We start from the raw sequence: 24481 nt of genomic DNA, 5'->3' as shown, positions 1-24481 counted from the left end.
CCATTTTGCATCTACCCGACAATCCTTTGAGGCTTATTTTTTCTGTTGCCAAAACTTTATGCTTGTGAGATTTATTTTTAAAAGAGCCTTTTCTATTCTACAGAATAATATTACAGAGCAGAAACACAATCCATCTGCGCAACTTACTTTCAAATCGCTTTGTGCTTATTTTAGGTAAGCAAGCTAATCTTTGCATTTCTTGACTGAATTATCTCATTGGCATTTTTTTTTAAACATTTTTATATCTGGCATTTTGTGGTATGAACCTGCAGATCATCAGAATGAGATTGCTGACTTGGGAAACAAAAAAATAGATACGGTTAATATAGGAACTTCATCTGAATTACTTAAAAAGATAAACTGTGGCCATAAGGATTGAAAAATACATGGCTCTATTTTAAAACCTGCAGCCATTCATATGTTTGTTATATTTGTTGTTTGTTCCTATAGCATCTTTATTATTTTTACAAATAACACAAGGTGGCGAACATATTCAGCACACTTTCCTCCTCCTATTGTCCCCACAACAACAACCCTATGATGTAAGTTGGGTTGAGAGAGAATGACTAACCCGAGGTCACTCAGCTGGCTTTCATGGCTAAGGCGAGTCTTGAACTCACGTACTCTTACTTTCTAGCCTAGTGTGATAACCACTGGACCAAATTGGCTGAATGATAGATCCTAGTATCCACTTTTATTGCTCATGCTAGCAGGGGTGGCTGACGTTGAATTCTGCATTATCTGGAGCAGTTTTTCTCAAACTTGGCAATTTCCAAGTGTGTGCACTTCTACTCCTAGAATTCCATGGCCATTGATAAAAATTCTGGCCATTGAAATACATATGCCTGGAAGTGGCCATGGTTGGGGAATACTGATCTAAAGATTAACCAGTTGCCAATTCCAATTGTTGAAAATGGATGTTCCATCTAGAGCAGGGGTCTCCAACCTTGGCAACTTTAAGACTTGTGGACTTCAACTCTAAGAGTTCCTCATCCAGCAAAGCTCTTTCATTTAAAATTATATTTAATTATAATTAAACATATTTGGAAGAACTGTGACCCTGCTCTAGAGTGTTTGGTAATTAACACTACATTATGATGGAAATGTTCTTTGCCAGTGATCAGGATCCAGGAGGACTTCTGCTATTACCAGATAAAGGAACTTCTGCAGATGTTGATGTTACTCAAGTGCTAACAGTGATGAAGACTCTCCTGATGGTGATGTCAAAAGAGGTTGTAGTTTTTAAAAATGTTTTTCCCATATGGAAGTGATAATTTATATATTATTTCTGGGAAGTCTGTGAAAGCTACTTCTGACAACATGTTCCAATAGTTACAGAACAGGTGTATCAGGTTTTTTTTCCAATAAATACTCTTAAGGTGACAATATTGATTGAATTTGCAAAAAATTACTGGCATATTTAATTACCAATAAAGCTGGATTTTTGTTGGTCATAACCAAAGCTGAACATAAATTTTGTATGTTTTTAGTAATAAGCTCTTTTTAATATAATAGCCCTATTTTACAGCATTTTTAAATTAAACAACCGGTTGCAGATTGTGAAGTTATGGTGAAGTAAGGATGCCTATTTTTTTGGGGTGAAGTGTTACATTTGATATTTCAGATCTGCATTAAGCATTGCCCTTCCCAAAACAGGAGAAAGAACCAGCAGAAAACTGATTTTGTTTCATTTAAAATTATATTTAATTATAATTAAACGTATTTAAAAGAACTATGACCAAGTTGAAATGGTGGCTAGCTGGCCAACAAACTGTTTCATTTTGATTTCTGATAGGAAATCAAGTTAAACGTAATGATTCAATGCTGTTTCACAGATTTTTTTAAAAAATCCAAATAGCCACATCCAGTTTACTTATATGGTGTTATCCCACCCACTTTATGATCCTCGATCCCTTCATCTCATTCAGATTTGACTATTGACTGCCAAAAGATTGTCTACCTTGCTTAATTATTCTTGACACTTAAGACTTAAAAAGTGCAGTTTCTGTTATGTTATGCATTTAAAAATAATAAGTGGGGGGGAAATGTGATGTTGAATATCAATTCCTCCAGTTAGTTGTTCTAATTCAGGGGTGGCAGCTCACAGGGAAATAACCTCTAAGACTTCATTTGCACCTGGCATACTCTTTGAGAAAATGGGACTGAAATTTTTGGATACAGATTTCTTGTGGGGGACCTTAAGGGATTGAAATTATATCCCTTAAAAACCCTGGAATCCTTCCCCAAATCAATCTGAGAGGTGCTAATTTTGAGGCAAGGATTAAAGGGCAGGCAATATTAAAGCACTGGCTGTGTTTCTTAAACTCTCTAAAACTTCAGGAAGCAGGGGAAAGTATCTGAAAAGCATCTATCTGCTCATTGGTTCCATACCTCTTCTGATCCCCAAGTAGAAAATGTGATCACTCTCAGGCCAAGAAAAGGGTGTGCATTTTATTCTAGTTGCTTAATTTTTAGTTTTGATTTCTAACAACTTTGTAACTTAACTGATTTTTCCCCCAGTGTGAAATGTTGATGAAGGACGTTGTCTTGCAAGATACTGGCCCGGTTCTCTCATCCTTATTCTGGTCAGTACAGGGTAGCCTCCTGTCTTGGTGTTACTTGCAACTTAAAGGCAGTGATGCAGCATCTAAACGTCTTGCCAAAGAAATCCTTACAAAATGTGAGTAATGTATCTGAGGTAATAATCATAAGTAGTTACCAACAATTTAGGCTATCCTTACCTAAAGCGACATATGTGTCAGTCTGTTTATAAATGTGGAGAGATGTAATCCAATATAGTTAGTGGGCACTCAGTGACAGAATCTTGTTGCTGATATTTCCTTTAACTGTTGCCTTGTTCTCTTTTTCTATCTAGATGTGCAACAGTTCCTGTCAAATATTAAGACAATTTTAGATTCTCTCCTATCTCAATACAATGTGAAAACCACTGTGGAAAAATTAAGCAACTCTGTTTTTGCCATGGTAGTTCGTCAGCTGGTGAGTGAGCTGAATGAGTTCCTACAGCACTTGCTTATTTTCAGTTTGGTGCCTCTTTGTAAGTGTTAACATCAGATGCGTTATGTGTTCCCTAGATGATCTTTCTGCAGGATTTCTGCATTTTAGACATCCCCCATGGGAGCCTCCTGCAAGATGTTGGCACATTGACAAAATTATTGAATGATCTGTCTGCAGAGCCTGAAAATAGTCCAAATAAGGTAACCTGAGAGGAAAAAAATACAAATGCTTAACAATATTTCATTTTTAACTAAATGCCGGTATTGTAATACAGTACCAACACTGTGGATAAGAAGTCATAGTGAAGCTCTTAAGTAGATTGCAGGCTTCTGGGTACTTAGGAAATTCTTATCTTCAGTTGGAACACATTCTTCTGGTATCTCAGCTTTTTGGTTACCTGTTCTATTCCAGGATCTGTTGCAAAATGCTGATAGGCTGTTAAAAGATTTTAAGACTAAGAAAATATGTGGAGTACATTCCTGGGAGTTCAGAGAGATAACCTGAGATTCTGGGACAAGTGTGAGGTAGTGGCTCATATGTTAAATAAGGAGTGACAGACCCAGTTTCTAGTTTATTCTGAATCAGAATCTCCTTGGGCCAGTCAGGCTTTTTTTTCTTCAGTTCAACCTACCTCATGCTAATATTATATTGGGGAAAAATAGGAAGAGTGAGTACTTCGTAAACTTTACCAAGCTCTGAATGAAAAGATAGTATCCAAAAAAAATAAGTATCTATTGTAGCTGGAATAGCACTTGAAAACTCTGATTTTATTCAGTCATTAAATGAATCTTAGCTCTGTACTGCTCTATTTTTACAACTATGCTACTTGTAGCTGACATTTCTCTGTCCTGCTTAAAGCATGTTCCAAAATCTGTAAAGCATTACAGAGGCTTCACTTGAATCACAGATTTCTAGCCTCTGATATATGAAGATCTGTTGTTAACCAGGTTAGGAAAATCCAATTTTGAAAGTCAGATACAGCTTTTAAATTAAAGAAACAGATCCCTGAGTGAGCAGGCCCATAGCTACCAGACAAGTCAGGATCTAAAGTGAGGGTCTGGATTAATTTTCCATGCCACTGCATAAGTGGTCACAATTGTTTTTCAGAGAGGTTAACTAATATCTGCTCCTCCTCTGTGGTTTTATTTGTGTCAGATGGGTATAGAAAGCTGGCAGCAGGAGCAGCCAGTGGTACTACGAACATGGACAACAGAATCTCCCCATAACTATGATAACAACTGCCATGATGTTACTGTCTTCCTGTGCCCAGGAGCAACTTCCTTTGAAGTTGAGTTTGATGAAAGATGTGAAACGGAGCGGAGGCAAGTTGATCAATCCTGTATTAACATTTTTTGGTTAATATTTCCTTTTGGCCTTATTAGCTATGTTCTTAAAGCTACTGAAAAAAAGAGGTGGTTCTTAGATTGTTTAGGTAATACCAGTCCTAGGACTCTGCTTCTTCAAGAGTCAGAAATTTTAAATCTAGAACCAAATGTAAGAAGACAAGTGGATGGTTTTGAACGATAACATTTGTCTCACATGTTAAAACTTCTCTCATCAAGTCCTTTACTGCTAATGTTTGCCACTCAAGGAAATATATTGTGGTAATCAGTTTCTTGTAGGGATTGCAGTTTATTGCATTCAGATGATCACACTAGTAGTAAGTGGCATCTTCAATTTAATCTAGTTAAAAACTGAGATATTGACTAGGCTGCTTGTAAAGCAAGGGTCTTCAAACTTGGCAAATTTAAGACTTGTGGACTTCAACTCTCAGAATTCCTGAGCTAACATGACTGGAGAAGGAATTCTGGGAGTTGAAGTCCACAAATCTTAAAGCTGTCAAGTTTAAAGACCTCTGTTGTAGAGGGAGGAGGGAATGGCCTTGAAGAACAGGAGGAAGAGCTGCTACTAGGCAATGTCTATGGAAGTTCTCAATCATCCAAGTCATGGTTGTCCCAAAGGTGCTTTTTCAAAAGGCAACTGGGCTTTCTTGATTTTTTTCCTTGAAAATGTTTCTCTTGTCCTCCAAGAAGCTAAATGCTTTCAAGGAAAAAAACAACAACCAAGAAAGGCCAGTTGCTTTTGAAAGCATCTTTGGGACTACCAAGGCAATGGTCAAATAAAAGAGACCTGAGCCCAGGCCAAGAATAAAACATGAGGAAACATCTCAGACAAGTGTCCTCTGTAACTCCAAGATCACTTCCTAATTTGGAAAAAAACAACCCAGAATGCACTTGGTAACTTTTCATGGGGAGAGTGGGCTTTCTGCTGTCCTGCTACTGGAGCCTTCTGCTTGCTATGTAACTCCCTTCTCCATTATCAACTTTCTGTTTTCCTTCAGCATCATAATGGACCTTGGGTGGCCAATAGCCATAATAAAAAAAATTGTCTTGTGGCTCAGTTGCATGTCTTATTTTCCAGATTAATCACAGGGTGCCAAAATTAGCCCATTTAAGACTTGTCCTTTTAATTTGTTCAAAAACATTGTAGGTATGATTATCTGGAATTTACTGATGCCAAAGGAGCCAAAACTCGCTATGATACCAAAGTTGGCACAGATAAGTGGCCTAAGGTGAGTAATCTCCAGATTCTAAGCGAGAAATTCATATTGATGATGTTCATATCCCTGATATCTGATCTTGACTTGTTCTTCTGACCTGTTAACACCTACAAAAATCTGGCTGTTTTATTGTTCTGTAGAAAGTGACCTTCAAAACTGGTCCTCGGTTGCAGTTTCTTTTTTACTCTGATAGCAGTAATAATGAGTGGGGCTACAAATTCTCTGTCACAGCCTATGGATTGCCTGATGTTGACATTTCTTGGGTCCTGGATTTGCATCTTCTTGTGGCCAAGTTAATGGGGCGCCTCGCCTCACAGAGTATGGTGTTAAAATCTTCACAAGGTGAGTAATTTATAGTTTAAATGTCTTCATTTTCAAATTCTTGATGCTTTTATAGATGGGACATGGATGTGATATGATACAGCTGAAAACTACTGCTGGCTTGGCATTTTTTATTTTCAAAGTTTATTTTTAAAATGCCTATACATTTAAGAGACAGTGGAAGAAAAGCTAAGCAATGTGCTTTAAAACAAATACTCAGCATCAAAGCTGAATTTGTCATTTGTTTAAATTCATTTAGAATTTCTGTGTTTCCATATCTCACCCACTCATTTATCCTCAAAGGATTATCTTGTCTGAAGTGATGTGCATCTCCCTCTCCCATCCCCTCCTTCCCTTCCTCCCTCTCTGAGTTGTAAGCCGTGCTTGGGGACTTCCTCCTGACAAAAAAGGAACAGATAATAATTTTGCTACAAAGTGGATTAGAATAGGGATATCTATCCTCTGGTGCTTTACTTTACTTTAGCCAGTATAGTTCCCCAAAGAAGTATTGGTCTATCAGGAAATCCAAGATCCAACAAAAAGAACACCATAACCTATGGCAACACTGAATGCATATATTGAAAGTCTCAGAAGGAATGGGAGCAAGGGTGCAAAGAGTGCCAATTTCAAAAAGTTTATATGTATTGGCTGGCTTTTATAGTGAAATTAGTTTTCATTTTTTACTTTGTAGAAATCTTTGTAAATATAGATTACAAACTATAATCTTAAAATATATTAAATTTGATGAAGCTTCTTCTAATCTAACTTAGTGTTTATTCTCTTCAGGAGTAGAAAGTGAAATAGAATTGCCTCCCACAGAAGCAACAGCTGTTCTTAACTCTCCTTTATGGAAACCTGTCTTCAGGCATCGGATGCGTTCTGAGCAAATGCCAGTAGACAGAAAACAAAGCCAAACTCAACAGGAAAATAAAAAGGTATTAAGGTTGGCGACTTACACTTACTTAGTAACACCAATTCAGAGAGCCTTTTGATCATTTCCCCCCCATCTTTTCTGATAGCTGTTTTATCATTCAGGGACTGGAATGCTGTGCCACAATTCTGTATCAGATAGAGTTTGGATTAAAAGTATGTTTAACATCTGTCTGGGAGCAACTGTAATTAGGCTAGATTTCATTCGTGGCAGTGGGAGGAATCTCCTTTTTTTCTACCCTAATTTTAGAATTTCTTCAGAGTTCATGTTCAGTTGTCATGTAATCTTTGTTTTTGTGGATATTCTTTTACTTCCTTGCCTGGAATATGTATTAGCCTAATACAATAGAGTGCTGAACTATAAATCAAACCAAGGATTTATTTATACAGTATAGAATTTAAAATTATAGGATTTTTATAAGAAATTTACCCACAATGCAAAGAGTGCTGAGATCATACAGACTTATCAGGGTTTTATTTTCTTTAATAAATTGGCATTGTTACTGATACTTGAATAACTTAGTTGAAATCTTGGCTAGTTTGTTGATTTTTCCTTCTCATGGTAAAGCCAACCATCCGCAAACCCCATAACCAGGATATAACACTGCAGCTTTCTAATTCCATTTCAGTTAGGGAAGTAGAAAATGGATTTTTAAGATTAATGGTCCTGTTTTTAAATCTAAATAGGATATCTTCTTTTTTTGAATTTCTTAAAATTATTTTTACTGCATCTAAGTTAAGTTTTTATTCAAACTGATTAAAAGTTTTTATGACATTATTTGTTTTAATGTTCACGTTGCAATTGGATCTTACAATGCTTATAGAATTAATCTTTAGGAACTTAGAGTTGGGTTGAAATAGAAGTTAATGCCGGTATCTCTTCTGATGTTCTTTTTTAGGCAGTCAACTCAGATGCCAACTGCTGCCATAATTTTCTCCTTGAGTTCTCAAAGTCAGACCCTACCCAGGAGTTCGGTGGGCCAAATTCTGAACTTTTCAAAGGACTCTTACAGGCATGTAATAAACAGGCTCCAAAGACAGATATAGTTGCTGGTTCCACTATCGATCAAGCTGTCCAATCTACATTTGCTGCTTTGGTGTATCTCTCTCCAGATTTGTATGGGAAGCTGCAAAAATATGGTAACTTCTACATTAGTGAATATATATTCATAACAAAAACTGCTGCTCTTATTACATAGCAGCCTTCTGTGGCATGATGTTCTCCACATGTGCTGGATGACAGTGAACATTCAGAGGTTGTGGCAGCTGGAGGATTATGGGAACTGTAGACTACCAAATTAACAGGTCATCAGGATGAGAAAGTTGTTATTTAAAATTCACCAGAAAAGTACAGCTTGCATGTTTTTTCAAATAATATTTGATCTTGACATACATCACTTTATATACAAGGAAAACCTGAAGCATTAGGCTTCAGAAATCAGTAGTGTTACCGGCAGGGAAAGGTGTACACAAATTAAATTTTCCTAGGAAGTTTAGTATAGGAAACCACTCTTTTGAACATTCTCCTCTGAAGAATGTTTTGAGATATGTTTAATTTCCAAGACACCATAATGGGGTATCATATTTGATTGGGGTACATTTGCAAGGTTACTTTGTGATTCTTCTACCTCAAAAGATGGGAGACCTTTTGATACCTTGGTTGATCCTAATTGTCCTGATCTTAGAAAGACGGGTGTTGGGTTGTAATACATCATTCTGGTCCTTGATGTAATAAGATGAAAGGGGAAGACATGTATTCCTGAAAATACTGTAAAGTCGTAGACCAAGATGGTTGGGAATTCTGGAAGTGGTAGAAAGGTCAGTTCACTATTTTTCCTCAGCAAAGCTTTGCCACCTCTTTAAGAAAGATCTAGAAAGATTTTGCACCTTGTATGAAGGATGTGCCTTGTTCTTTGACTGATTTAGACTAAAAGGATCTGTCATCTTAACTCCATCTTTTTGTCCTTGCAGTGAATAGTGGTGGCAAATCTCCTTTAAGTGAAGAATTTGCACAAGTATATTTGCTGGCAGATGGGATCAGAATATGGATGGTAAGATGTCTGCTAAGTGTTATCATATATTCGTCATTTACTAAGTGGGTCACAGAGTTGATCTGTTTCGGAGCTGTTCAGAATTGGTCAGATGTTGATTAAATGCTTGAGTATCTCTAATGCTCTGCTTGATCAGTTACCAACTTTTATGGGGCAATTAATCCTGCAAAACTCATTTCTCATGGAATTGATCAATGTCTGTGCAGATTGTACTCCTAAACAGGTGAGAGCTCCCAAATAACCTTTCATTTAAAAATAGCATAAAATCTTGCTACTCAACATCAGAGGTTCCCAACTGCCAGTCCGCAGCCTGGTACCAGTCCGTGGCCCATTGGGAACTGGGCCGCACAAGCTACAGGCAAGCATGTGAGTGCATGATGCTCTATTTGTGGCGGGCGCACACCAAACCACCCCCCACCCCCCGACGCCATTCCATTCCATTCCATGAAGCCAGAAAGGTTGAGGACTGCTGCTCATGTCAGGGAGCATGTTTAGCAGGTGCTATCCCCCAAAATATACTAAATTTCTGGAAGGGGAAGACGTCCACTTAAATGTATCTGAGACAAGCATATCTTTCATATATCAATTGGTTTTCCTGATGAGTTACTGGTATCCTTTCTTGTGCAAGAAATGACATGAAAATTCGGTTGTTAACCCATTCATCAAACTAACGGTCATATACTTCCTGATGCAATCTGACTTCCAAAGACCAAGTGCTTTGCCGAAATTTGAACTAATCATTTTCAAACTTAGGTCTCTAAATTGCCCATTCTTATATTTTTCTAGGATTTTTTTTAAAAAGATGTGGACTTATAATACAATTCCATTGATCTGCTGATCTTCACTCATTGTGAGAAAATATGTTTGTGGAGATGTCATCTGAGAAAGGCTAATGTGAACCATATTCTTTTTTAAACTCTCTTTTCTGCAGCTGGAAATGAAGCAGAAGTTCCTCATGGGCCAAGGAAGTAATGGGGAGGAGCAGCAGGCTAGTGAGATGAGCGAGGTAAACCCAGAATGTCTTGGTAAGTCTCTTTCTGCACTCGCCTCTTTTTGCAATCCTGTTAGTTATTAATAATATGTCCATTTTCCAAAGAACTTTTTGAAGAACATTTGTCTTTCTCACAAAAAGTCCAAAAGCGGCTTCATTATCAACTTAACACTCTCTTTTAAAATACAACCAGATAGCTCTTCATTCTATACTTCGTCCCTTTTTCTATAAACCCATCTCTAAATCTTCAACTGTCCTTATTAATCAGCAAAAATCCAGTAAAAATTCACCAAGGAGAAATACTTATTGGTATCTGTAGAAAGTTACTCTTTAACTGAACATCAAATTGTAATCCAAAAATTGCATTAGAAATGAGAAAAACAGGTTCTAGTGTCTATAAATTAGGGTATGAACTTGAGGGAAGACCCTGTCTCCCTATTGCTCACTTGATTGAGGAAACCTTTTCTTTTCTGTCTCTCACTAGTCCCAAGGTCTTGTTGCTCACTGGGCTCTGTTTGAATTACAGCATCTAGGCTCAGTTTGCCATTGCCTGGATTGACAAAACACTGCACTGATATGCTTGAGGCCAACCTTGAAATTTTCAGGAGAACTCACCCAAAGCATTATTCTAATAGTTGCTTTAATGTGTGTTAAATTTGTATTGCTTTTTTAATAGTCTGCATAATAGTCTTCATTCATTCATTCATTCATTCATTCATTCATTTCTTTCATTCACTTGGAAATGCTGTATTCCAAAGGTGGATGTTCCAGATTGCTAAACAAGAATCGCAAGAATAGGCTGAGATCCTGGGGTGCAGAGTGTTGCTTGTGTTATTCTTACAAAACATATATTGCCTTCCATTGTAGCCCAGCAGTGTATCCAGAAAAGTCTTCTGTTGCTGAATTTTTTGCCTGTACGGGCCAAGACTGAAGGTCTTAACTCTGATCATCTGGAGGACCAAGGGCAAGGCCTTAGTGGTAAACGCCATAGGACAAGTTCTGTCATAGAAGCAGATTTCCAAGCTTCACATCCATCACCTGCTTGTGAAGCAACCGGTTTCCCTTTCCCAGAGGGAGGTCAGAACTCTGAACTCAAGAAAAAACAAGTGCCCGATTCCCCACAGAGGGAACTGGCTTCAGCATCCCAAAGTAATTCCCTGGAAAAAACCTCAGAGACAGAAGAAACCTTGTCCCCACCTTCTACCCCAACCCGCAAGCCTCCATTCAGCCGTGGAAGGCTAAGACTTCTCTCCTTCCGCTCAATGGAAGACTCTAAACCTGCACCCAGCATCAAGGAGAAATATCCCATCTTGAAAGACATCTTGGATTTCATTAAAGATCGGTCTCTTTCCCATGAAAGGTGAGCCAAATTGCATCCTGGATGCAAATCTGTGCATAGGGTTGATCATATTTTCTGCTTTAGATTTCCAAGAGTGGCTATGTTGTTTAACCCTATAAGTTATAGTCAATAAAGAATTGAAAATATGTTGTGGCAAGCAAACTCCGGACATTAAACAGGGAGTGAGCAAATGAAAGAAAATATATTTTAATAATTATTTCAGTACTCAAACATAGTAAAATAGTCCCTATTTTAGTAAAGAAAATAATTTTTTGTTTAGAGTTCTAGAGCAGATATCAAGTGGATTATTCTATAGAAGAGAAATGTAGGAAATTAACTTTGAACGTTCAACAACAGCCCCAATTAATGTCAGAACAAAGCAAATATGGAGCTTAACTTCTCTTTGAAATTGCATAAGGCAACAGAAATAGCATTTTCCGTTGATTCCTTCAGGTAATGTTGATCTTTGAAGTATGGCAAACTGAAAGCTATGTTTCCAACAGCCCAAGTGTAAGAGCATTGTGAAAATGATAGCGGTACTAACTGGCTCCTCAGGACTTGAGACTTGACAGAATAGTGGAAGGCAACCATTCAGGTGCTCCAGGATCCAGAATAAGCAACTTATGCCATTCTATCCTATGCTAATTTAGAAGAAAAACATAGTCTGTTTAATCTGAAGTTTAACCCATGACTTGAGGCAAGATTCATATAGCTTTTTCCGTACCAAGATTCTGTAAATTCTGAATTCTGTTCCATGCATCCAACATCTAAATATGACGGTGGTGGTAGTATTCTGTCATCACATTTGGATATGTGTGTGTTTTATCCACAGTGTCGTGAAAATCCTTGCTTTGAGGAAAGCTCAAGCCAAAAATATTTTGGAAGTGCTAAAGATGATCCTCCAGTGCCTAAAATCACTCAGCCAACCTCACTGTTTTGTTCCACCTTGCATAATTTTCCTGCTGGAGCTTTTAGCTTGCCAGAAAGACTTCACAAAGTAAGACATGGTGAAAACCATTCCCCTGACATTCCATCAACTTAGACCATACACAGTTGGACTGGTGTGCTTTGGAATGTCCACTTGTCCATGGAATCTCCTACCCCCATATCCCATATATATGCATGTAATGTTGGTATCACCCAGTGTAGAGTTTATGATGTAGTTTGCTAGCCTTATTTTGTTTGTTTGTTTCCAGCTATTTTGGACACTTAGAAGGGTGTGGGGCTGAATTACACCGAGAAATACGGGAATCCTTCTACCAGCTGCTTCACTTCTTGGTCAATGCTTTGAAAGGATTTAACAACTACAGTGACAAGTATGAGCATTATTAATAAAACATGCTGAATTACTCTTTAATGTTATTACTTATGTTGGTAATTGATCTTCTTGGTAGCCATTGGTCCTTCTATGATGGAGAGTTTATAAACTTATTGGCTCAATTTGGAAACATACATACATATACTTTTCTGAAACTTTGAGATATTTTATTATTTTATATGGATTTTTATTAAACTTTTTGTAATGATGTATCTGATCGTTAGCCTCTCAGAGTTATCAGGAATGAATACTACAAAAATGTTATAAATAAATAATCACCATGTATTGTTTACAGTGGATCAGTTTCTGAGATTATTTCATTGCTGTATTCAGATATTGCTGAATTAGTTGCTGTAAAACTGTTGATTCACAGGGTCAGACATCTGTACCATTTATATAGATAGATAGATGATAGATAGATAGATAGATAGATAGATAGATAGATAGATAGATAGATAGATAGATAGATAGATAGATAGATAGATAGATAGATAGATATTCAGGTTTTCTCCCGTGTAAAATTGGAAGTGTCTTGGCGACGTTTCGACGAAGTCTCATTCGTCATCTTCAGGCTTGTGTCTTCGGCTTTGTGCTTCTCGAGAACACAATACAGAAGCCTGATGATGGCAGATGAGATTCTGCCGAAACGTTGCTACAACTTTAAAAGCACAACTACAACGACGTGGGAAAATATCCGAACAAAGCTGAATACCATACATGTAAGTACCCGCGAAAACTTAAGAAAACACACACACACACACACACACACACACACACACATACATTTTATATACATAAGTGCTTAATAAACAGTATACTGCCTGGGTCAATTTAGTTATACATAATAATAGTTAATAAAATTATTTACTTGTACATAGTGGTATTCTTCCAACTTCTAATTTCTACCTCTATTATCATTGATAAAACAAATCCCATGTTGAAAAATATTCTGTATCTTCTTTATCCTTTATCTTTAATGCTAACCTATCCATTTCCGCACAGTTGGTATCTTTTGATTATATTATTCATAGAAACTATTATTCCAATCAGTGAGTTATTTTAAAAAAATCAGCTGGACTCTCTTGGTCTATCAAATTAAACTTTCTCTTAGAAAGAGAGTTCTTGAAAATTGGATGTCCATTTTAGAAACCTGCATGGCAAGCATAACAGCAGGTCTTAATTAAGCAGAATTTGGTTTTCCCACAATTCAGTTAATAGATCAGACCAGTTTCTATACTATATAAAGCTGATTTAGTGATATATTTAGTGATTATATTGGATATATTTAGTTATATACAATTTTTAGCTAAGGACTACATAGACTGATACAATTAAGCAAGACTCTGGTATCTGAAGAAATTTTAAATAAGTTATTAAACTACAACCAAAGCATGGCTTCATTTCTGATACATTTTACACAGACAAAGCTGCAGTGGCATATTTTCAGGTCACATTAAATTTAAATAATCAAGTTTTAGGAAGACTGAGTGGCTATTGTCAATATAAGTATGCAAAAATTTACTGACTTCCATGCAGTGGCTTCTTTTTTGTTTCTTCATTGGATTTCAATTTATTGTGAGAAATTTATCAACATGTGGAGTAAGATTCAGGAATTTTTAATATTAATAGCCATTAGGTGACATTTCATTTTTTTATATACACTTACTGATATAACCCAATACAACTGTTCCACTAATGGAGATGGTAAGCTATCATTACCTTGACTTACAAAGAATGAAAGTTATATTCTGCATACAACTAGATGACACTAACTCAATTTCAATGAATTATTATTATTACTTGTTTAGATCATTACTGCCTGCCTTGTCCTGTGTGCAGACATGTCTCCTTCACTTTTTGGATATGGGCTGGGAAGCAAACGATCTTTCCTTCTTCATTGATATTCATCTACCACGTCTCCTTCTTACCATGTCACAAGAAAACATAAGTACGCATGACAAGATAATTTGGTAAGTCAGGAAAATACGTTTTGGACATGGGCATTTTCCACACCACTTTAAAAACTCATTAAAATGGAGTAAAATATTTAAATGATTATATATAGAATGTACTAATATTGTAAACATTATGACTTCACTATTAGTCACTTTCTGCAAAGAGGGAATAGAATTATAGATTTGGTTTGGTTTGGTTTGGTTATCTGGAATAATGTAGTCATTGCTTAAAGCTATATTTAGATTTGTCTGCAACTGCACGCAGGCATCAATGCATACCTACACTGCAAAGGGATCGATGGGTGTGCATAAGTTGCAGATAGTTGCAGATGAGTTGACATGCACACCTCCCAAATCTCAACTACACATTGTGCAAAGATGTGCATCCTGCATGGTGATTGGTTAATAAGCCTGTGTTTTCTGTGCTTCATTGTTTGAATGTTCCCTTCCAGCCAAATGGTTAACATTTGCAAATGTATAAATGCAATAGCCATGCAACCATCTCCAAACAACAAACATATACATTTTCTCATGTGGAATGATGCAAAAGTAAGAAGTAAGTAAGGATTTTAAGCAATCATGATGTGTCTTAGTGGTCAGGGGAGGCCTTGAGTGACCTGTTCCAACACTGTCTTCCCCACCCTAAGATACCACATGCATTTGACGACCTGTGCATTCAATTAGCAAATGCATTGGGTAAAGTGGGGGGGTGGTCACATTTATTTAATGTGATCCAATTAATGAATCCTTGGGTTACAAATGTAATTGGCAGGCTGTATTACATTCGTAACTCGAGGATTATACCTGTACATGCCTTTGAACAGCTAGGTTGGCAGGAGTTTTGAGGCAGGTGATGGGAGCTCACTCCATCATGTGGTGGTAGGACTTGAACCCCCAGAATATAGACTTTCTCCAGCGTCTTTTAAGCCACTGAGCCACTGCATCTCTTCTAATTAGATACAGGATGCTGCAATTATAGTTCTACTGATAACATTTTATTAAACATTTTTATTAAAGGTGAAGCAATAATTGTGAAGCAGGTAAGCTCATTCTTCTGGGTATTTAGGTTTTCTATTGATATTGTCTTAGAGGTATTTCATCTTTTGTGAGAGAGAAGATGTAAAGCAGATTTTAAGATGACATTTCTGTGTTTCACATCTTAAAGCTGTACTTAATTTTTTTAAAATCTCTCTTTGCAACTGGATGTCCTGCTGTTATATTGTACTTTGACTACTATATATTTCCTACCCAAAGGTCATGCTAGCTAAAAATGCTAAAGGCTAAGAGTACATTTCAAAAGCAGCAACAAAGGGAACAATGATTAGCAAACCAGAAACTACAGCTTCTTCTGTTTTAGTTTTGTTTATGCAAATTTGTTGGAGATGGTCTGTCTGGCTTTGTCATTGTTCTGTAATGAGTTTTAATGTAATGGCTTTGTTCTCAGTCCATGCAACAAAGAAGAAGAACTTGCTGACTACAAGCAAAACTCAGAGTGGATGGACGAATGCCAGGAAGGAGTTTTTGAAACCTGGTGTGACAAGATAAGCCAAGCAGATCCTGATAAGCAGAGAAAGGTCAGAAGGATAAAAATGTTAACGTTTTTCTTTTCAGACAGAGATTTTAAAACAGAGAGATGTACTGTAGCTTACATATGTTAAATGTTTTTGGACAGTAGTAGGACTGGAAGAGTGTTCAGGAATCTCTGAACAGGTAGTCCCTGATTTATGACTGTAATAGCCTGGCAATTAGAGTCATAAGTTGTGATAATTATTAAAGCGAGTCATCACATGACCAGTTGTACCATCTTTTCTTTGTGGTGGTTGTTAAGTGAACACCATGATTGTTAAGCCCCCCCCCCCTTTTTTTTTTTTTGCTGTGGGACAGTTTTTGCTAGAAACCAGAAATAAATGCCAGTTTATGGCAGAAACATAAATTGCGGTTCTCTTAGAAATACAAACCACGATTGTGTGATTGCAGGAAGCTGCAAACAGCCATAAATATAGACCAGTTGCCAGGTGCTCAAAGTGTGGTCATATTACCACAGGGGAGGATAGCAATCGGAATAACAATAGCAATAGCACTTAGACTAATATACCGCTTCACAGTGCTTTTACCGCCCACTCTAAGTGGTTTCCAGAGTCAGCATATTGCCCCCAACAATCTGGGTCCTCATTTTACCCACCTTGGAAGGATGGAAAGCTGAGTCAACCTTGAGCCTGGTGAGATTTGAACTGCCAAATCGCTGGCAGCCAGCAGTCAGCAGAAGTAGCCTGAAGTACTGCACTCTGACCACTGTGCCACCACCACGGAACTTAGAAACCAGGTTGTAAGTTTTTGGAGGGGGCATCTGTTATTACTTCCGATGGTCACTAAGCGAGCCATCATATGTCAAGGACTACCTGTGTGGCTTTGGGAACCCTCTGTATCCAAGCCTGTTGAGCTTCAGAAAGATGAGGTATGCTATTACACAACTTTTCGAAACAAAACCAGAATATAATATGCATTTCTTCCCTTTGAAATTCAAAGCAATTCTGTCAGTGAAATTACTTTCGGGTTTTGGAAGATGCCATCCTTCTTGGATTCCCATTTTCATCTGATTGCTCCTGTGCTTTTCTGCAGTGTTCACTAGGTGGGAAGATGACACAACACCCCCACTATCCCTGTCCATTATATTATTTATTGTTCATCAGCGTTTTATCACTATTCCTTTCTAGATGCACATGTTCATTGCCCGCTACTGTGACCTGTTACATGTGGATATATCATGCGATGGGTGTGATGAGATTGCGCCATGGCATCGCTACCGCTGTTTGCAGTGCAATGATATGGATCTGTGTAAAACCTGCTTTCTGGGTAAGGTAGATTGATGGAAACTGTATCATAAATTTGGTTTCCCATAATGGAACTCTAGTTTAACTTTCATTGTTATACTCAGAGTCAGTTTGAGGGGGCGGGATATGGGTGTATATGTGCACACATAGATGTGCATACATACTCACAAAGTAACTCCACAAATTAATAAAGGGTGGAAGGGTGTTTGTTGAAACCAAATGTCTATGTCTGTTAAATCTAAGTGGGCTTTTTTGAATTTCTGTAGCAGTACTGACATGCCATGTCATAAACAGCTGCTCTTCTAGATGTAAACCATGATCTAGATGATCATGGCAGGTGGAGAAAAGGATATTGCAAGCCTTTTCAACTAGCAAATGTAGGATTGTGTAAATAGGAAATGTCTAATTGTCCCTACAATTGTTTGGTGTGAAGGGTATTGCTGTTAGAGTTACTATTAGATTTTTACCCCACCTTTTCATATATTATTTAATATTTGTACCTCCTATTTTCCTCAGTACAACAGCCCTAGGAGATGTGTTGGGCTGAGAGAGAATGCCTGGTCCCAAATCACTCAGTCGGTTTTCATGCCTATAGGAAGCCTAGAACTCTCAGTTACCCAATAGCTTTTAAAATTATGTACATAAGGTTAAACTTTGTTCGTTACAGTTGAAGTCCACTAAACTAAAATCTGTTAAATGAAGTTTTTATTGCTATCTATCTATACACACACATCTCACCATTGCCTTGAAAAAAATGGGAAAAAAATTAAATAGAACCATTCAATAATACAATGAAGTCTAATGCCAATTATGACTTAGTTTCATGGTTTATGATTCTGTGAAATAGACTTAACACAATCTGCTGGTTTTTTAACTTGTACATTTCTCGGGAGTAATTTATCAGCTTCTTGTGGAATAACATTCATTCAGCAAACAGAGCAGTTATTTTATGGCACAGTTTCTTGGCTTCTTCAGTAGGAGGAAAATAGGCAGCAGGGCAGGGCCTGGCTCCCAGTTGCACGAAACTTTGGATGTGTGGCTTTGAGGCTTTAGTGTTTCCCAAACTTTGCAACTTTAAGATATTTGGACTTCAAGTCCCAGAAGGACTTTCAAGTCCCAGAATTCCCCAGCCATCAGTGCAGAATGATTTGCAGGATGACAATGTGAATGACGTGTTTTGCATTTGCCTACTAAAAGGTGGAGTGCGACCTGAAGGTCACGAGGCCAGTCACGACATGATTAACATGGAGTATGTTTGCAATCACTGCCAAGGTATTATTGTTGGCCAGCGCATTAACTGCAACGTGTGTGAAGATTTTGACCTTTGCTATGGATGCTACTCTGCAAAGAAGTACTCCGACAGGTACAGGCCCATTAGAGGCTACTAAATGCCAGCCTATTTCTTGGTCACATTCTCTGTGTATTTACATTGTCTTTGCTATAGGGAGAAAGATGTCTGGGGGAGGATGAAAGGAACAAAAGGGGTTAATTGACAAGATTTAATTTCTTAGAAAACCACTCTGGTTGTTCCCTTTCTACTTTGCTTAACTACCCTTCTCCCATAAGCAAAGGTTTTCTATATTGATAGTCCTCAACTTATGACCATAATGGAGCTTGCCCATCAAGGTTGTAAGTTGTAATGGTCATAAAGTGTGTCGGTCACATGACAAACTGAGTTTTATAACCCTTTTGGCTGCGGTCAATAAATGAACAAAGGAAATTTCCATTTTTGGCAAAACGATCATAAAATGCCATCACAGGATGCCACAAAGAGCCATAAATGTAGCTTGGTTGCCAAGCTCCTGAAGTCCAGTCACATGACAGAGTGTGCCATTGAACTACCTGTACTGCAGTGCTGTGCTTCCCCATCTATCGATTCATCTTTGCTTCCAGTATATCCTGATCTTATTTGTATAATTTCTGCCCATTTTTGCTATAGTCTTTGATATTGTTCACAGTATTTGATATATGTCAAGAACAGTCACTTCTGTCTAAGTAAAAACTTAGTATCTATCAAATCATTAATTTTCAACTGGGTGGTACAGACTGGGTTGTAGCTGATGCCTTTGCCATGAAGTGGGTCACATGATTGAACCATTTATGTTTCATTCATCACTATGACAGACAGTAGGCTTCAGATATCTCTAAACAGAGTGCAGGAAAAAATACTTTGTTTTAATTAATGATCATATCAACCAGCTTTTATAACAAAGACTCTTTTATTGTTTTAGCCACCTGCCTACCCATAGCATCACTGTGTATCCAATGGTGACCTTTAGGATCAGTGACTGCCATAGGCTTATCCAGCCCTACCTTCACAACTATTCCTGGCTCCTGTTTTCTGCCTTGGCTCTCTACAGCGCTGACTTAACTTGTGGCAAACAAGCAGATGGAGAAGAACTCAGTCCAGAAATCATCGCTCATGCTAAAATCCTGCAGCAAGAATGTATTCAGTTGATAGGAGATTGCCTGATGAAAGTGCAGCATGGAAAAGGTGAGTTGAGATATTGTAACACTGTGGGAATATCCTTGAGAAACAGGAGGAGGAGGAACCACAGCCAGAGCAAAAAGTAAGAAATGAGACGTCTCAGCCCACAAAAAAAATAGGGGAAAGGCATGGAAAGCATCCTAGAAGGGACCCTCCCTAGTTGCTTGGAGAATAAAAGAAAGGGGAGGGGTGGATTGTGTGCTTTCAGACTTGCAAGATTCTGTTAACTGTAACTTTACAATTAAGGCAGTGTTAGAACTCATGGATTCCTACCTTGAAGGGCAGACAGACGTGGCTATTTGAATGCAAGATATTTAGCATTCCTGTCCTGGCACAGCTTTGGTAGACATAAAGAGTCCACAAACATGAAGGATATTTGTCTATCAAAAATAAGTTCATCACATATCCTCTTTCAGCATTCCAGATCAACCTTGTCTGAACTGACTTCCTCCTGAATAGTCTTTGCAGTGTGTATAGTTGATTCCTTAAGCTGTTTCTCTTAAACTTAGTCATATAAAAATAGTAGGAATTAGGAATTTATGCTCTCCATATAGATACTTTCAAATCACTCCACAGCGGTAGATTAATGAACATGTTACATGCTGAGGTTTCTCTGTGGAACAAAAGGGAGCTCATCTTTTCCATTGTATGACCCAAAATATTTTGACAGCTCTTGCCATTATTGTGGTATCTGTAACTCTCGGATGCTTGTCTTACATCAAGAAAACTTCAGTTGCTGCTAGTGATGGTTGACCTTCCATCTCTGTTACCACCATTTCTGATGTGAAACTTCTATTTATAGCAAGTTCATTTTTTCTAAACTTGCAACAAGAATTCACCAAGAAAATTCAGTATAATCTCACTGATGGCCCAAACATCATGAGCAATATTTAATGGTACTGAGAATCAAGCAGGATGAGGAGGACCGTGTTTTCCCATCCACATTTTGTGCAGCCCATCCACAACGTAAGCAATGCTGTTCCTGAGCCAGGTCCAGGCTTCAGCTCATGCCTGAAAGGGAACCAGACAATCCATCCCAGATCCTCTGAAGTAACTCCAGATGAGGTAGAAGTTGTCCAGGATGGGTGGATAAAGGAATTTCCACTTCCTCTCTCACATTACCATTTCCTGTCAGCTTGAACAAAACAGAACAGAACAGTAGACACACATGAAGGATTAAGGATTCAGTAGATATGTGATGGAACCAATTCCATGTATCCTGTCTTTCGGAAATGCATTGATTGGGGTGAATCCTGAATTCAGACTGTTTTTAACCTGTCTTGAACATCTAAACTTACTTTCTTTGCATCTAGGTCTGAAAAGTCAAACTCTGCTTAGCATGTTGCCAGAAGAACCTTTGTCTGAAAATGGGATGCCCTCAGTTGATTTTTCCACAGATAGCGATGTAGAAAATCACACCAGTGAGAAAATAATGGAAAATAACAAGATACCCAAATCTGTCATCCACAGCAATGTAAATATTTTTTGAAAACATATATTGAGTTGTTTAAGTTGCTTATCAATGCAGATCAATGCAGATCCTTGATATTAAAGAGATATATGCAAATATGGGAGTATCTGTTGTGCACTCAACAGAGGGGAGATGGATTCTAAGTGATCTTGTTTTAGTTTTTTTAATCCTGTTTTTATAAATAACTCAAGGCAGAGAACAACCCTGCGAGGTGGATTGGAGCTGAGAGAGAGTGATGGGCCCAAAGTCACCAGCCGATTTTCATGCTTTGGGCGGGACTAGAACTCATGGTCTCATGTTTTGTAGCCTAGTTCCTTAACCACTAGGCTAATAAACAGGTCAACCTGTTTCCTACAGAGGAAGGTGGATGAGTTCCAGGATTATTGGTTCACCTGGTCTTAGGCAAGATCTCTTTATGACCTCAATTACATCAAATTGAAGAAATCCTAAATATTCCTAAGGCTAAACCTTGAGCCTTTGTGGCTTTCACCTCCTGTGTTCTTAGTCAGCTACTGAATAAGCTGCAGTTGACTCTCTCTCTTTGGAGACCTCGGAGGGTAGGTGTACATTCAAAACAGCCTTCTTTAACACTGAACACTCAAGATGTGCTGCCACTGCAGTTCCCCAAATCTGATGACTTTGAATTACAGAACCCACTTATCTGGAGAGCTCTAACCTGAGAAGGCTAATTCATATATTAGGAACGATCCCCTTTATTGCTTAATGATAGGAGCATTTCTTCAACAAGAACTTTAGAATTTTACACTGGTTTATGGTATGTTATTCTATTGGAGCATTGCAAATAAAATGGCTAAAATTAAAATAGCTTCTTTCTTAAAAGTCTGTAACTGCTTAAAAATACAGTTTGAAGTTACTCTGTTATTTTTACTTAGGGAGATGGAAGCACTACTGAAATTCAGACTTCTAAACAAGAGAGTAAAATGAAGATTGAGAACAAACTTTCCAATGGTCTTCCACCAAAGAAAGAAATGGTATCACAAGAGAAACAGACACTTGCTTTTAATTCAGACTTACTTGCAAAAGAGAGCATATCCCCAGGTAAATTTTACTTTTTAGCTCCTTTATAAAAAAAGAGCAATTGCTGTTCAATTTCTTTTTTCTTGATTGTTTATGTACATTCTTTGCAGCCAACTGTATTACTATTGGTCTGCTCCTAATAGCAATACATTATTGTTGATTTCTAAATTGGCTAAAATGTATTTATTTAGTGTGCTCTTATATTTTACCACAGTAGAAATCTTACTTTTTCCTACAAAAAAAACCCTGTGACCTAAGTTGAACTGAGAAAGTAATTGGCCAAAGGTTACTCAGTGAGATTCTGTGACTGAGGTTAGATGAAACACTTTATTCACTTTAATACACAGGCTCTCACTCATTTCTCATTCATAGCTTAGAAAATTGATAACATTGAGCCTAACTGCGTACACAAGGACATTTTGAAAATTGATACTAGTGTAGCTGCCCATCATGCAATCAGAAAATTGCTATGTTTTTCCTAAATACCCTATATTTACAAACAATAGTTAGTATATTACATGTGTAATGCTGTATCCTGGTAATGCCAAAAACGATCACCAGCCTTCCAGAGGTAGATGCATGAATTCCTAGCATGCTCTGTCTCCCTCTCTACCAGTCCATGTACAGATAGTCCTCAGTTAATGATTACTTGTTTAGTGACAGTCCAGTGTTACAGGACTGCTGAATAAAGAGACTGCACTGTACTGCTTCGGTCACATAATTGAAATGGGAGCATTTAGCAATTGGCTCTCAATTTTAATGGCCACAACATCCTGCATCACCTCATCACCATTTGTGACCTTCATTGCTGGTTTCTAACAAGCAAAGTCAGTGGGGAAGCCAGCAGGAAATCACAAATGGCAATCATGTGATATCATGCTTAATGACTGCAGGATTTGCTTAACAGTGATAATTGAAAGTGCCATTTAAGATGGCATGGTCACATACATGACTGCGCTGTTTATTGACAGAGTTGCCAGTCTCAATTAATATTGTTCATCTAGAACTCCCTATATGAACATGGAAATAATATCCATTTGGGAATAATAGTGACCTATTTTACTATGTTATATATGATGAGGAAATGTGCACCATTATGAAGATTGAATTGATGCATTGTAAATCTGCAGTGATTGTAATATTACAGATAATTTCAACAGTAAGCATAACTTGAGGAAGCATTTTTGTTTGTTGGTTTTCAGATGTTGAAGTTTCTGATACTTTGCCTCCACACCAAGCTGAAGAAAAAGCAATGCCTTGTCAAGAGGAAGTATTTGCTGAATGTTCCCAGAAGAGGATTCTCGGGCTACTAGCTGCAATGTTGCCACGGCTGAAATCCGTAAGGAAGTATCCAAATTAGGGAAGTCAGTAAAGGAGTTTAAGTGCTTGATAATTAAGGAAGTAAGAAAAGGGCAATCCCTCCAGAAGTTCATATGAATAGGAAGGAGTTATCTAGGACATTCCATTCCATCCCTTCTTCAAATTGTTTGATATCCAGTAGACCTGTTGTTGGTTCAAAAATGAAAAAAACAAACAAACTGCGAATTATCTAGCTTTGAAAAACTCAACTTTTGAAGTATGTTAGTTAAAATAAAGTATGTTGTATCATCCGCTCTGTTGATTTCCATACTCTTCCCTGATTTCTCTTTGTAGGGCTTAACAATGTCTCTAATTAACTTGGACCAAATCCTTCCTCTTATGTTTGATGTTGTGATCTCCAATGCTGGCCATTTAAATGAAACTTACCACTTAACTCTGGGGCTCCTGGGACAATTGATTCGGAGACTGACTCCTGCAGAAGTGGATGCTGCTGTGAACAAGGTCCTCTCCACCAAGCATAGCCTTGTGGCTGCTGGTGATGGCTCCATAGTGCCAGAAGGCTGGAAAACAACCCATCTCCTCTTCAGTCTGGGAGCAGTCTGCCTGGACAGGTCAGTTTTCATGATGGCTTAACCTCAAAAGCTTTTAATATGTCCAGGTGACGCTTTCTGTTATAAAGCTATCACGGAATGGCAGAATGTTAAAAATGTTTGCAAGCATGGCTGCTGCTCGAAACAAAAACACCCCTAAAAGGCAGCAAATACTGCCTTCAATAAGAAACAAAACTGAGGCTCACATGAAATTAGTAAGAGCCGTCATGGCACAGTGATTAGAATGCAGTATTGCAGGCTAC

General features: G+C 37.8%; 1 protein-coding gene across 1 annotated transcript in view; it reads left to right on the top strand.

Moving 5' to 3' along the window:
* ZZEF1 (zinc finger ZZ-type and EF-hand domain containing 1) overlaps nt 1–24481 on the top strand; it is a 70563-nt gene that overhangs the window by 27757 nt on the left and 18325 nt on the right. The window contains exons 17-40 of the mRNA XM_087957901.1: nt 104–174; nt 1118–1232; nt 2521–2680; nt 2876–2997; nt 3093–3215; nt 4171–4337; nt 5506–5587; nt 5716–5917; nt 6683–6831; nt 7726–7966; nt 8798–8877; nt 9809–9902; nt 10736–11228; nt 12040–12204; nt 12404–12523; nt 14334–14495; nt 15925–16054; nt 17195–17333; nt 18509–18674; nt 19543–19805; nt 21113–21273; nt 22164–22329; nt 23511–23647; nt 23962–24239. Of these exons, the coding sequence (XP_087814027.1) occupies nt 104–174; nt 1118–1232; nt 2521–2680; nt 2876–2997; nt 3093–3215; nt 4171–4337; nt 5506–5587; nt 5716–5917; nt 6683–6831; nt 7726–7966; nt 8798–8877; nt 9809–9902; nt 10736–11228; nt 12040–12204; nt 12404–12523; nt 14334–14495; nt 15925–16054; nt 17195–17333; nt 18509–18674; nt 19543–19805; nt 21113–21273; nt 22164–22329; nt 23511–23647; nt 23962–24239 (3986 nt within the window). The remainder of the gene's footprint in view (nt 1–103; nt 175–1117; nt 1233–2520; nt 2681–2875; nt 2998–3092; nt 3216–4170; nt 4338–5505; nt 5588–5715; nt 5918–6682; nt 6832–7725; nt 7967–8797; nt 8878–9808; nt 9903–10735; nt 11229–12039; nt 12205–12403; nt 12524–14333; nt 14496–15924; nt 16055–17194; nt 17334–18508; nt 18675–19542; nt 19806–21112; nt 21274–22163; nt 22330–23510; nt 23648–23961; nt 24240–24481) is intronic.

This window comes from Notechis scutatus, chromosome 1 (assembly GCF_049901735.1).
Source record: "Notechis scutatus isolate UNSWTSFEM ecotype Mainland chromosome 1, rNotScu1.2, whole genome shotgun sequence".
Lineage (NCBI taxonomy): Eukaryota > Metazoa > Chordata > Lepidosauria > Squamata > Elapidae > Notechis > Notechis scutatus.
The sequence above is the reverse complement of the archived record's forward strand: the minus strand, read 5'-3'. Positions and strand labels throughout refer to the sequence as shown.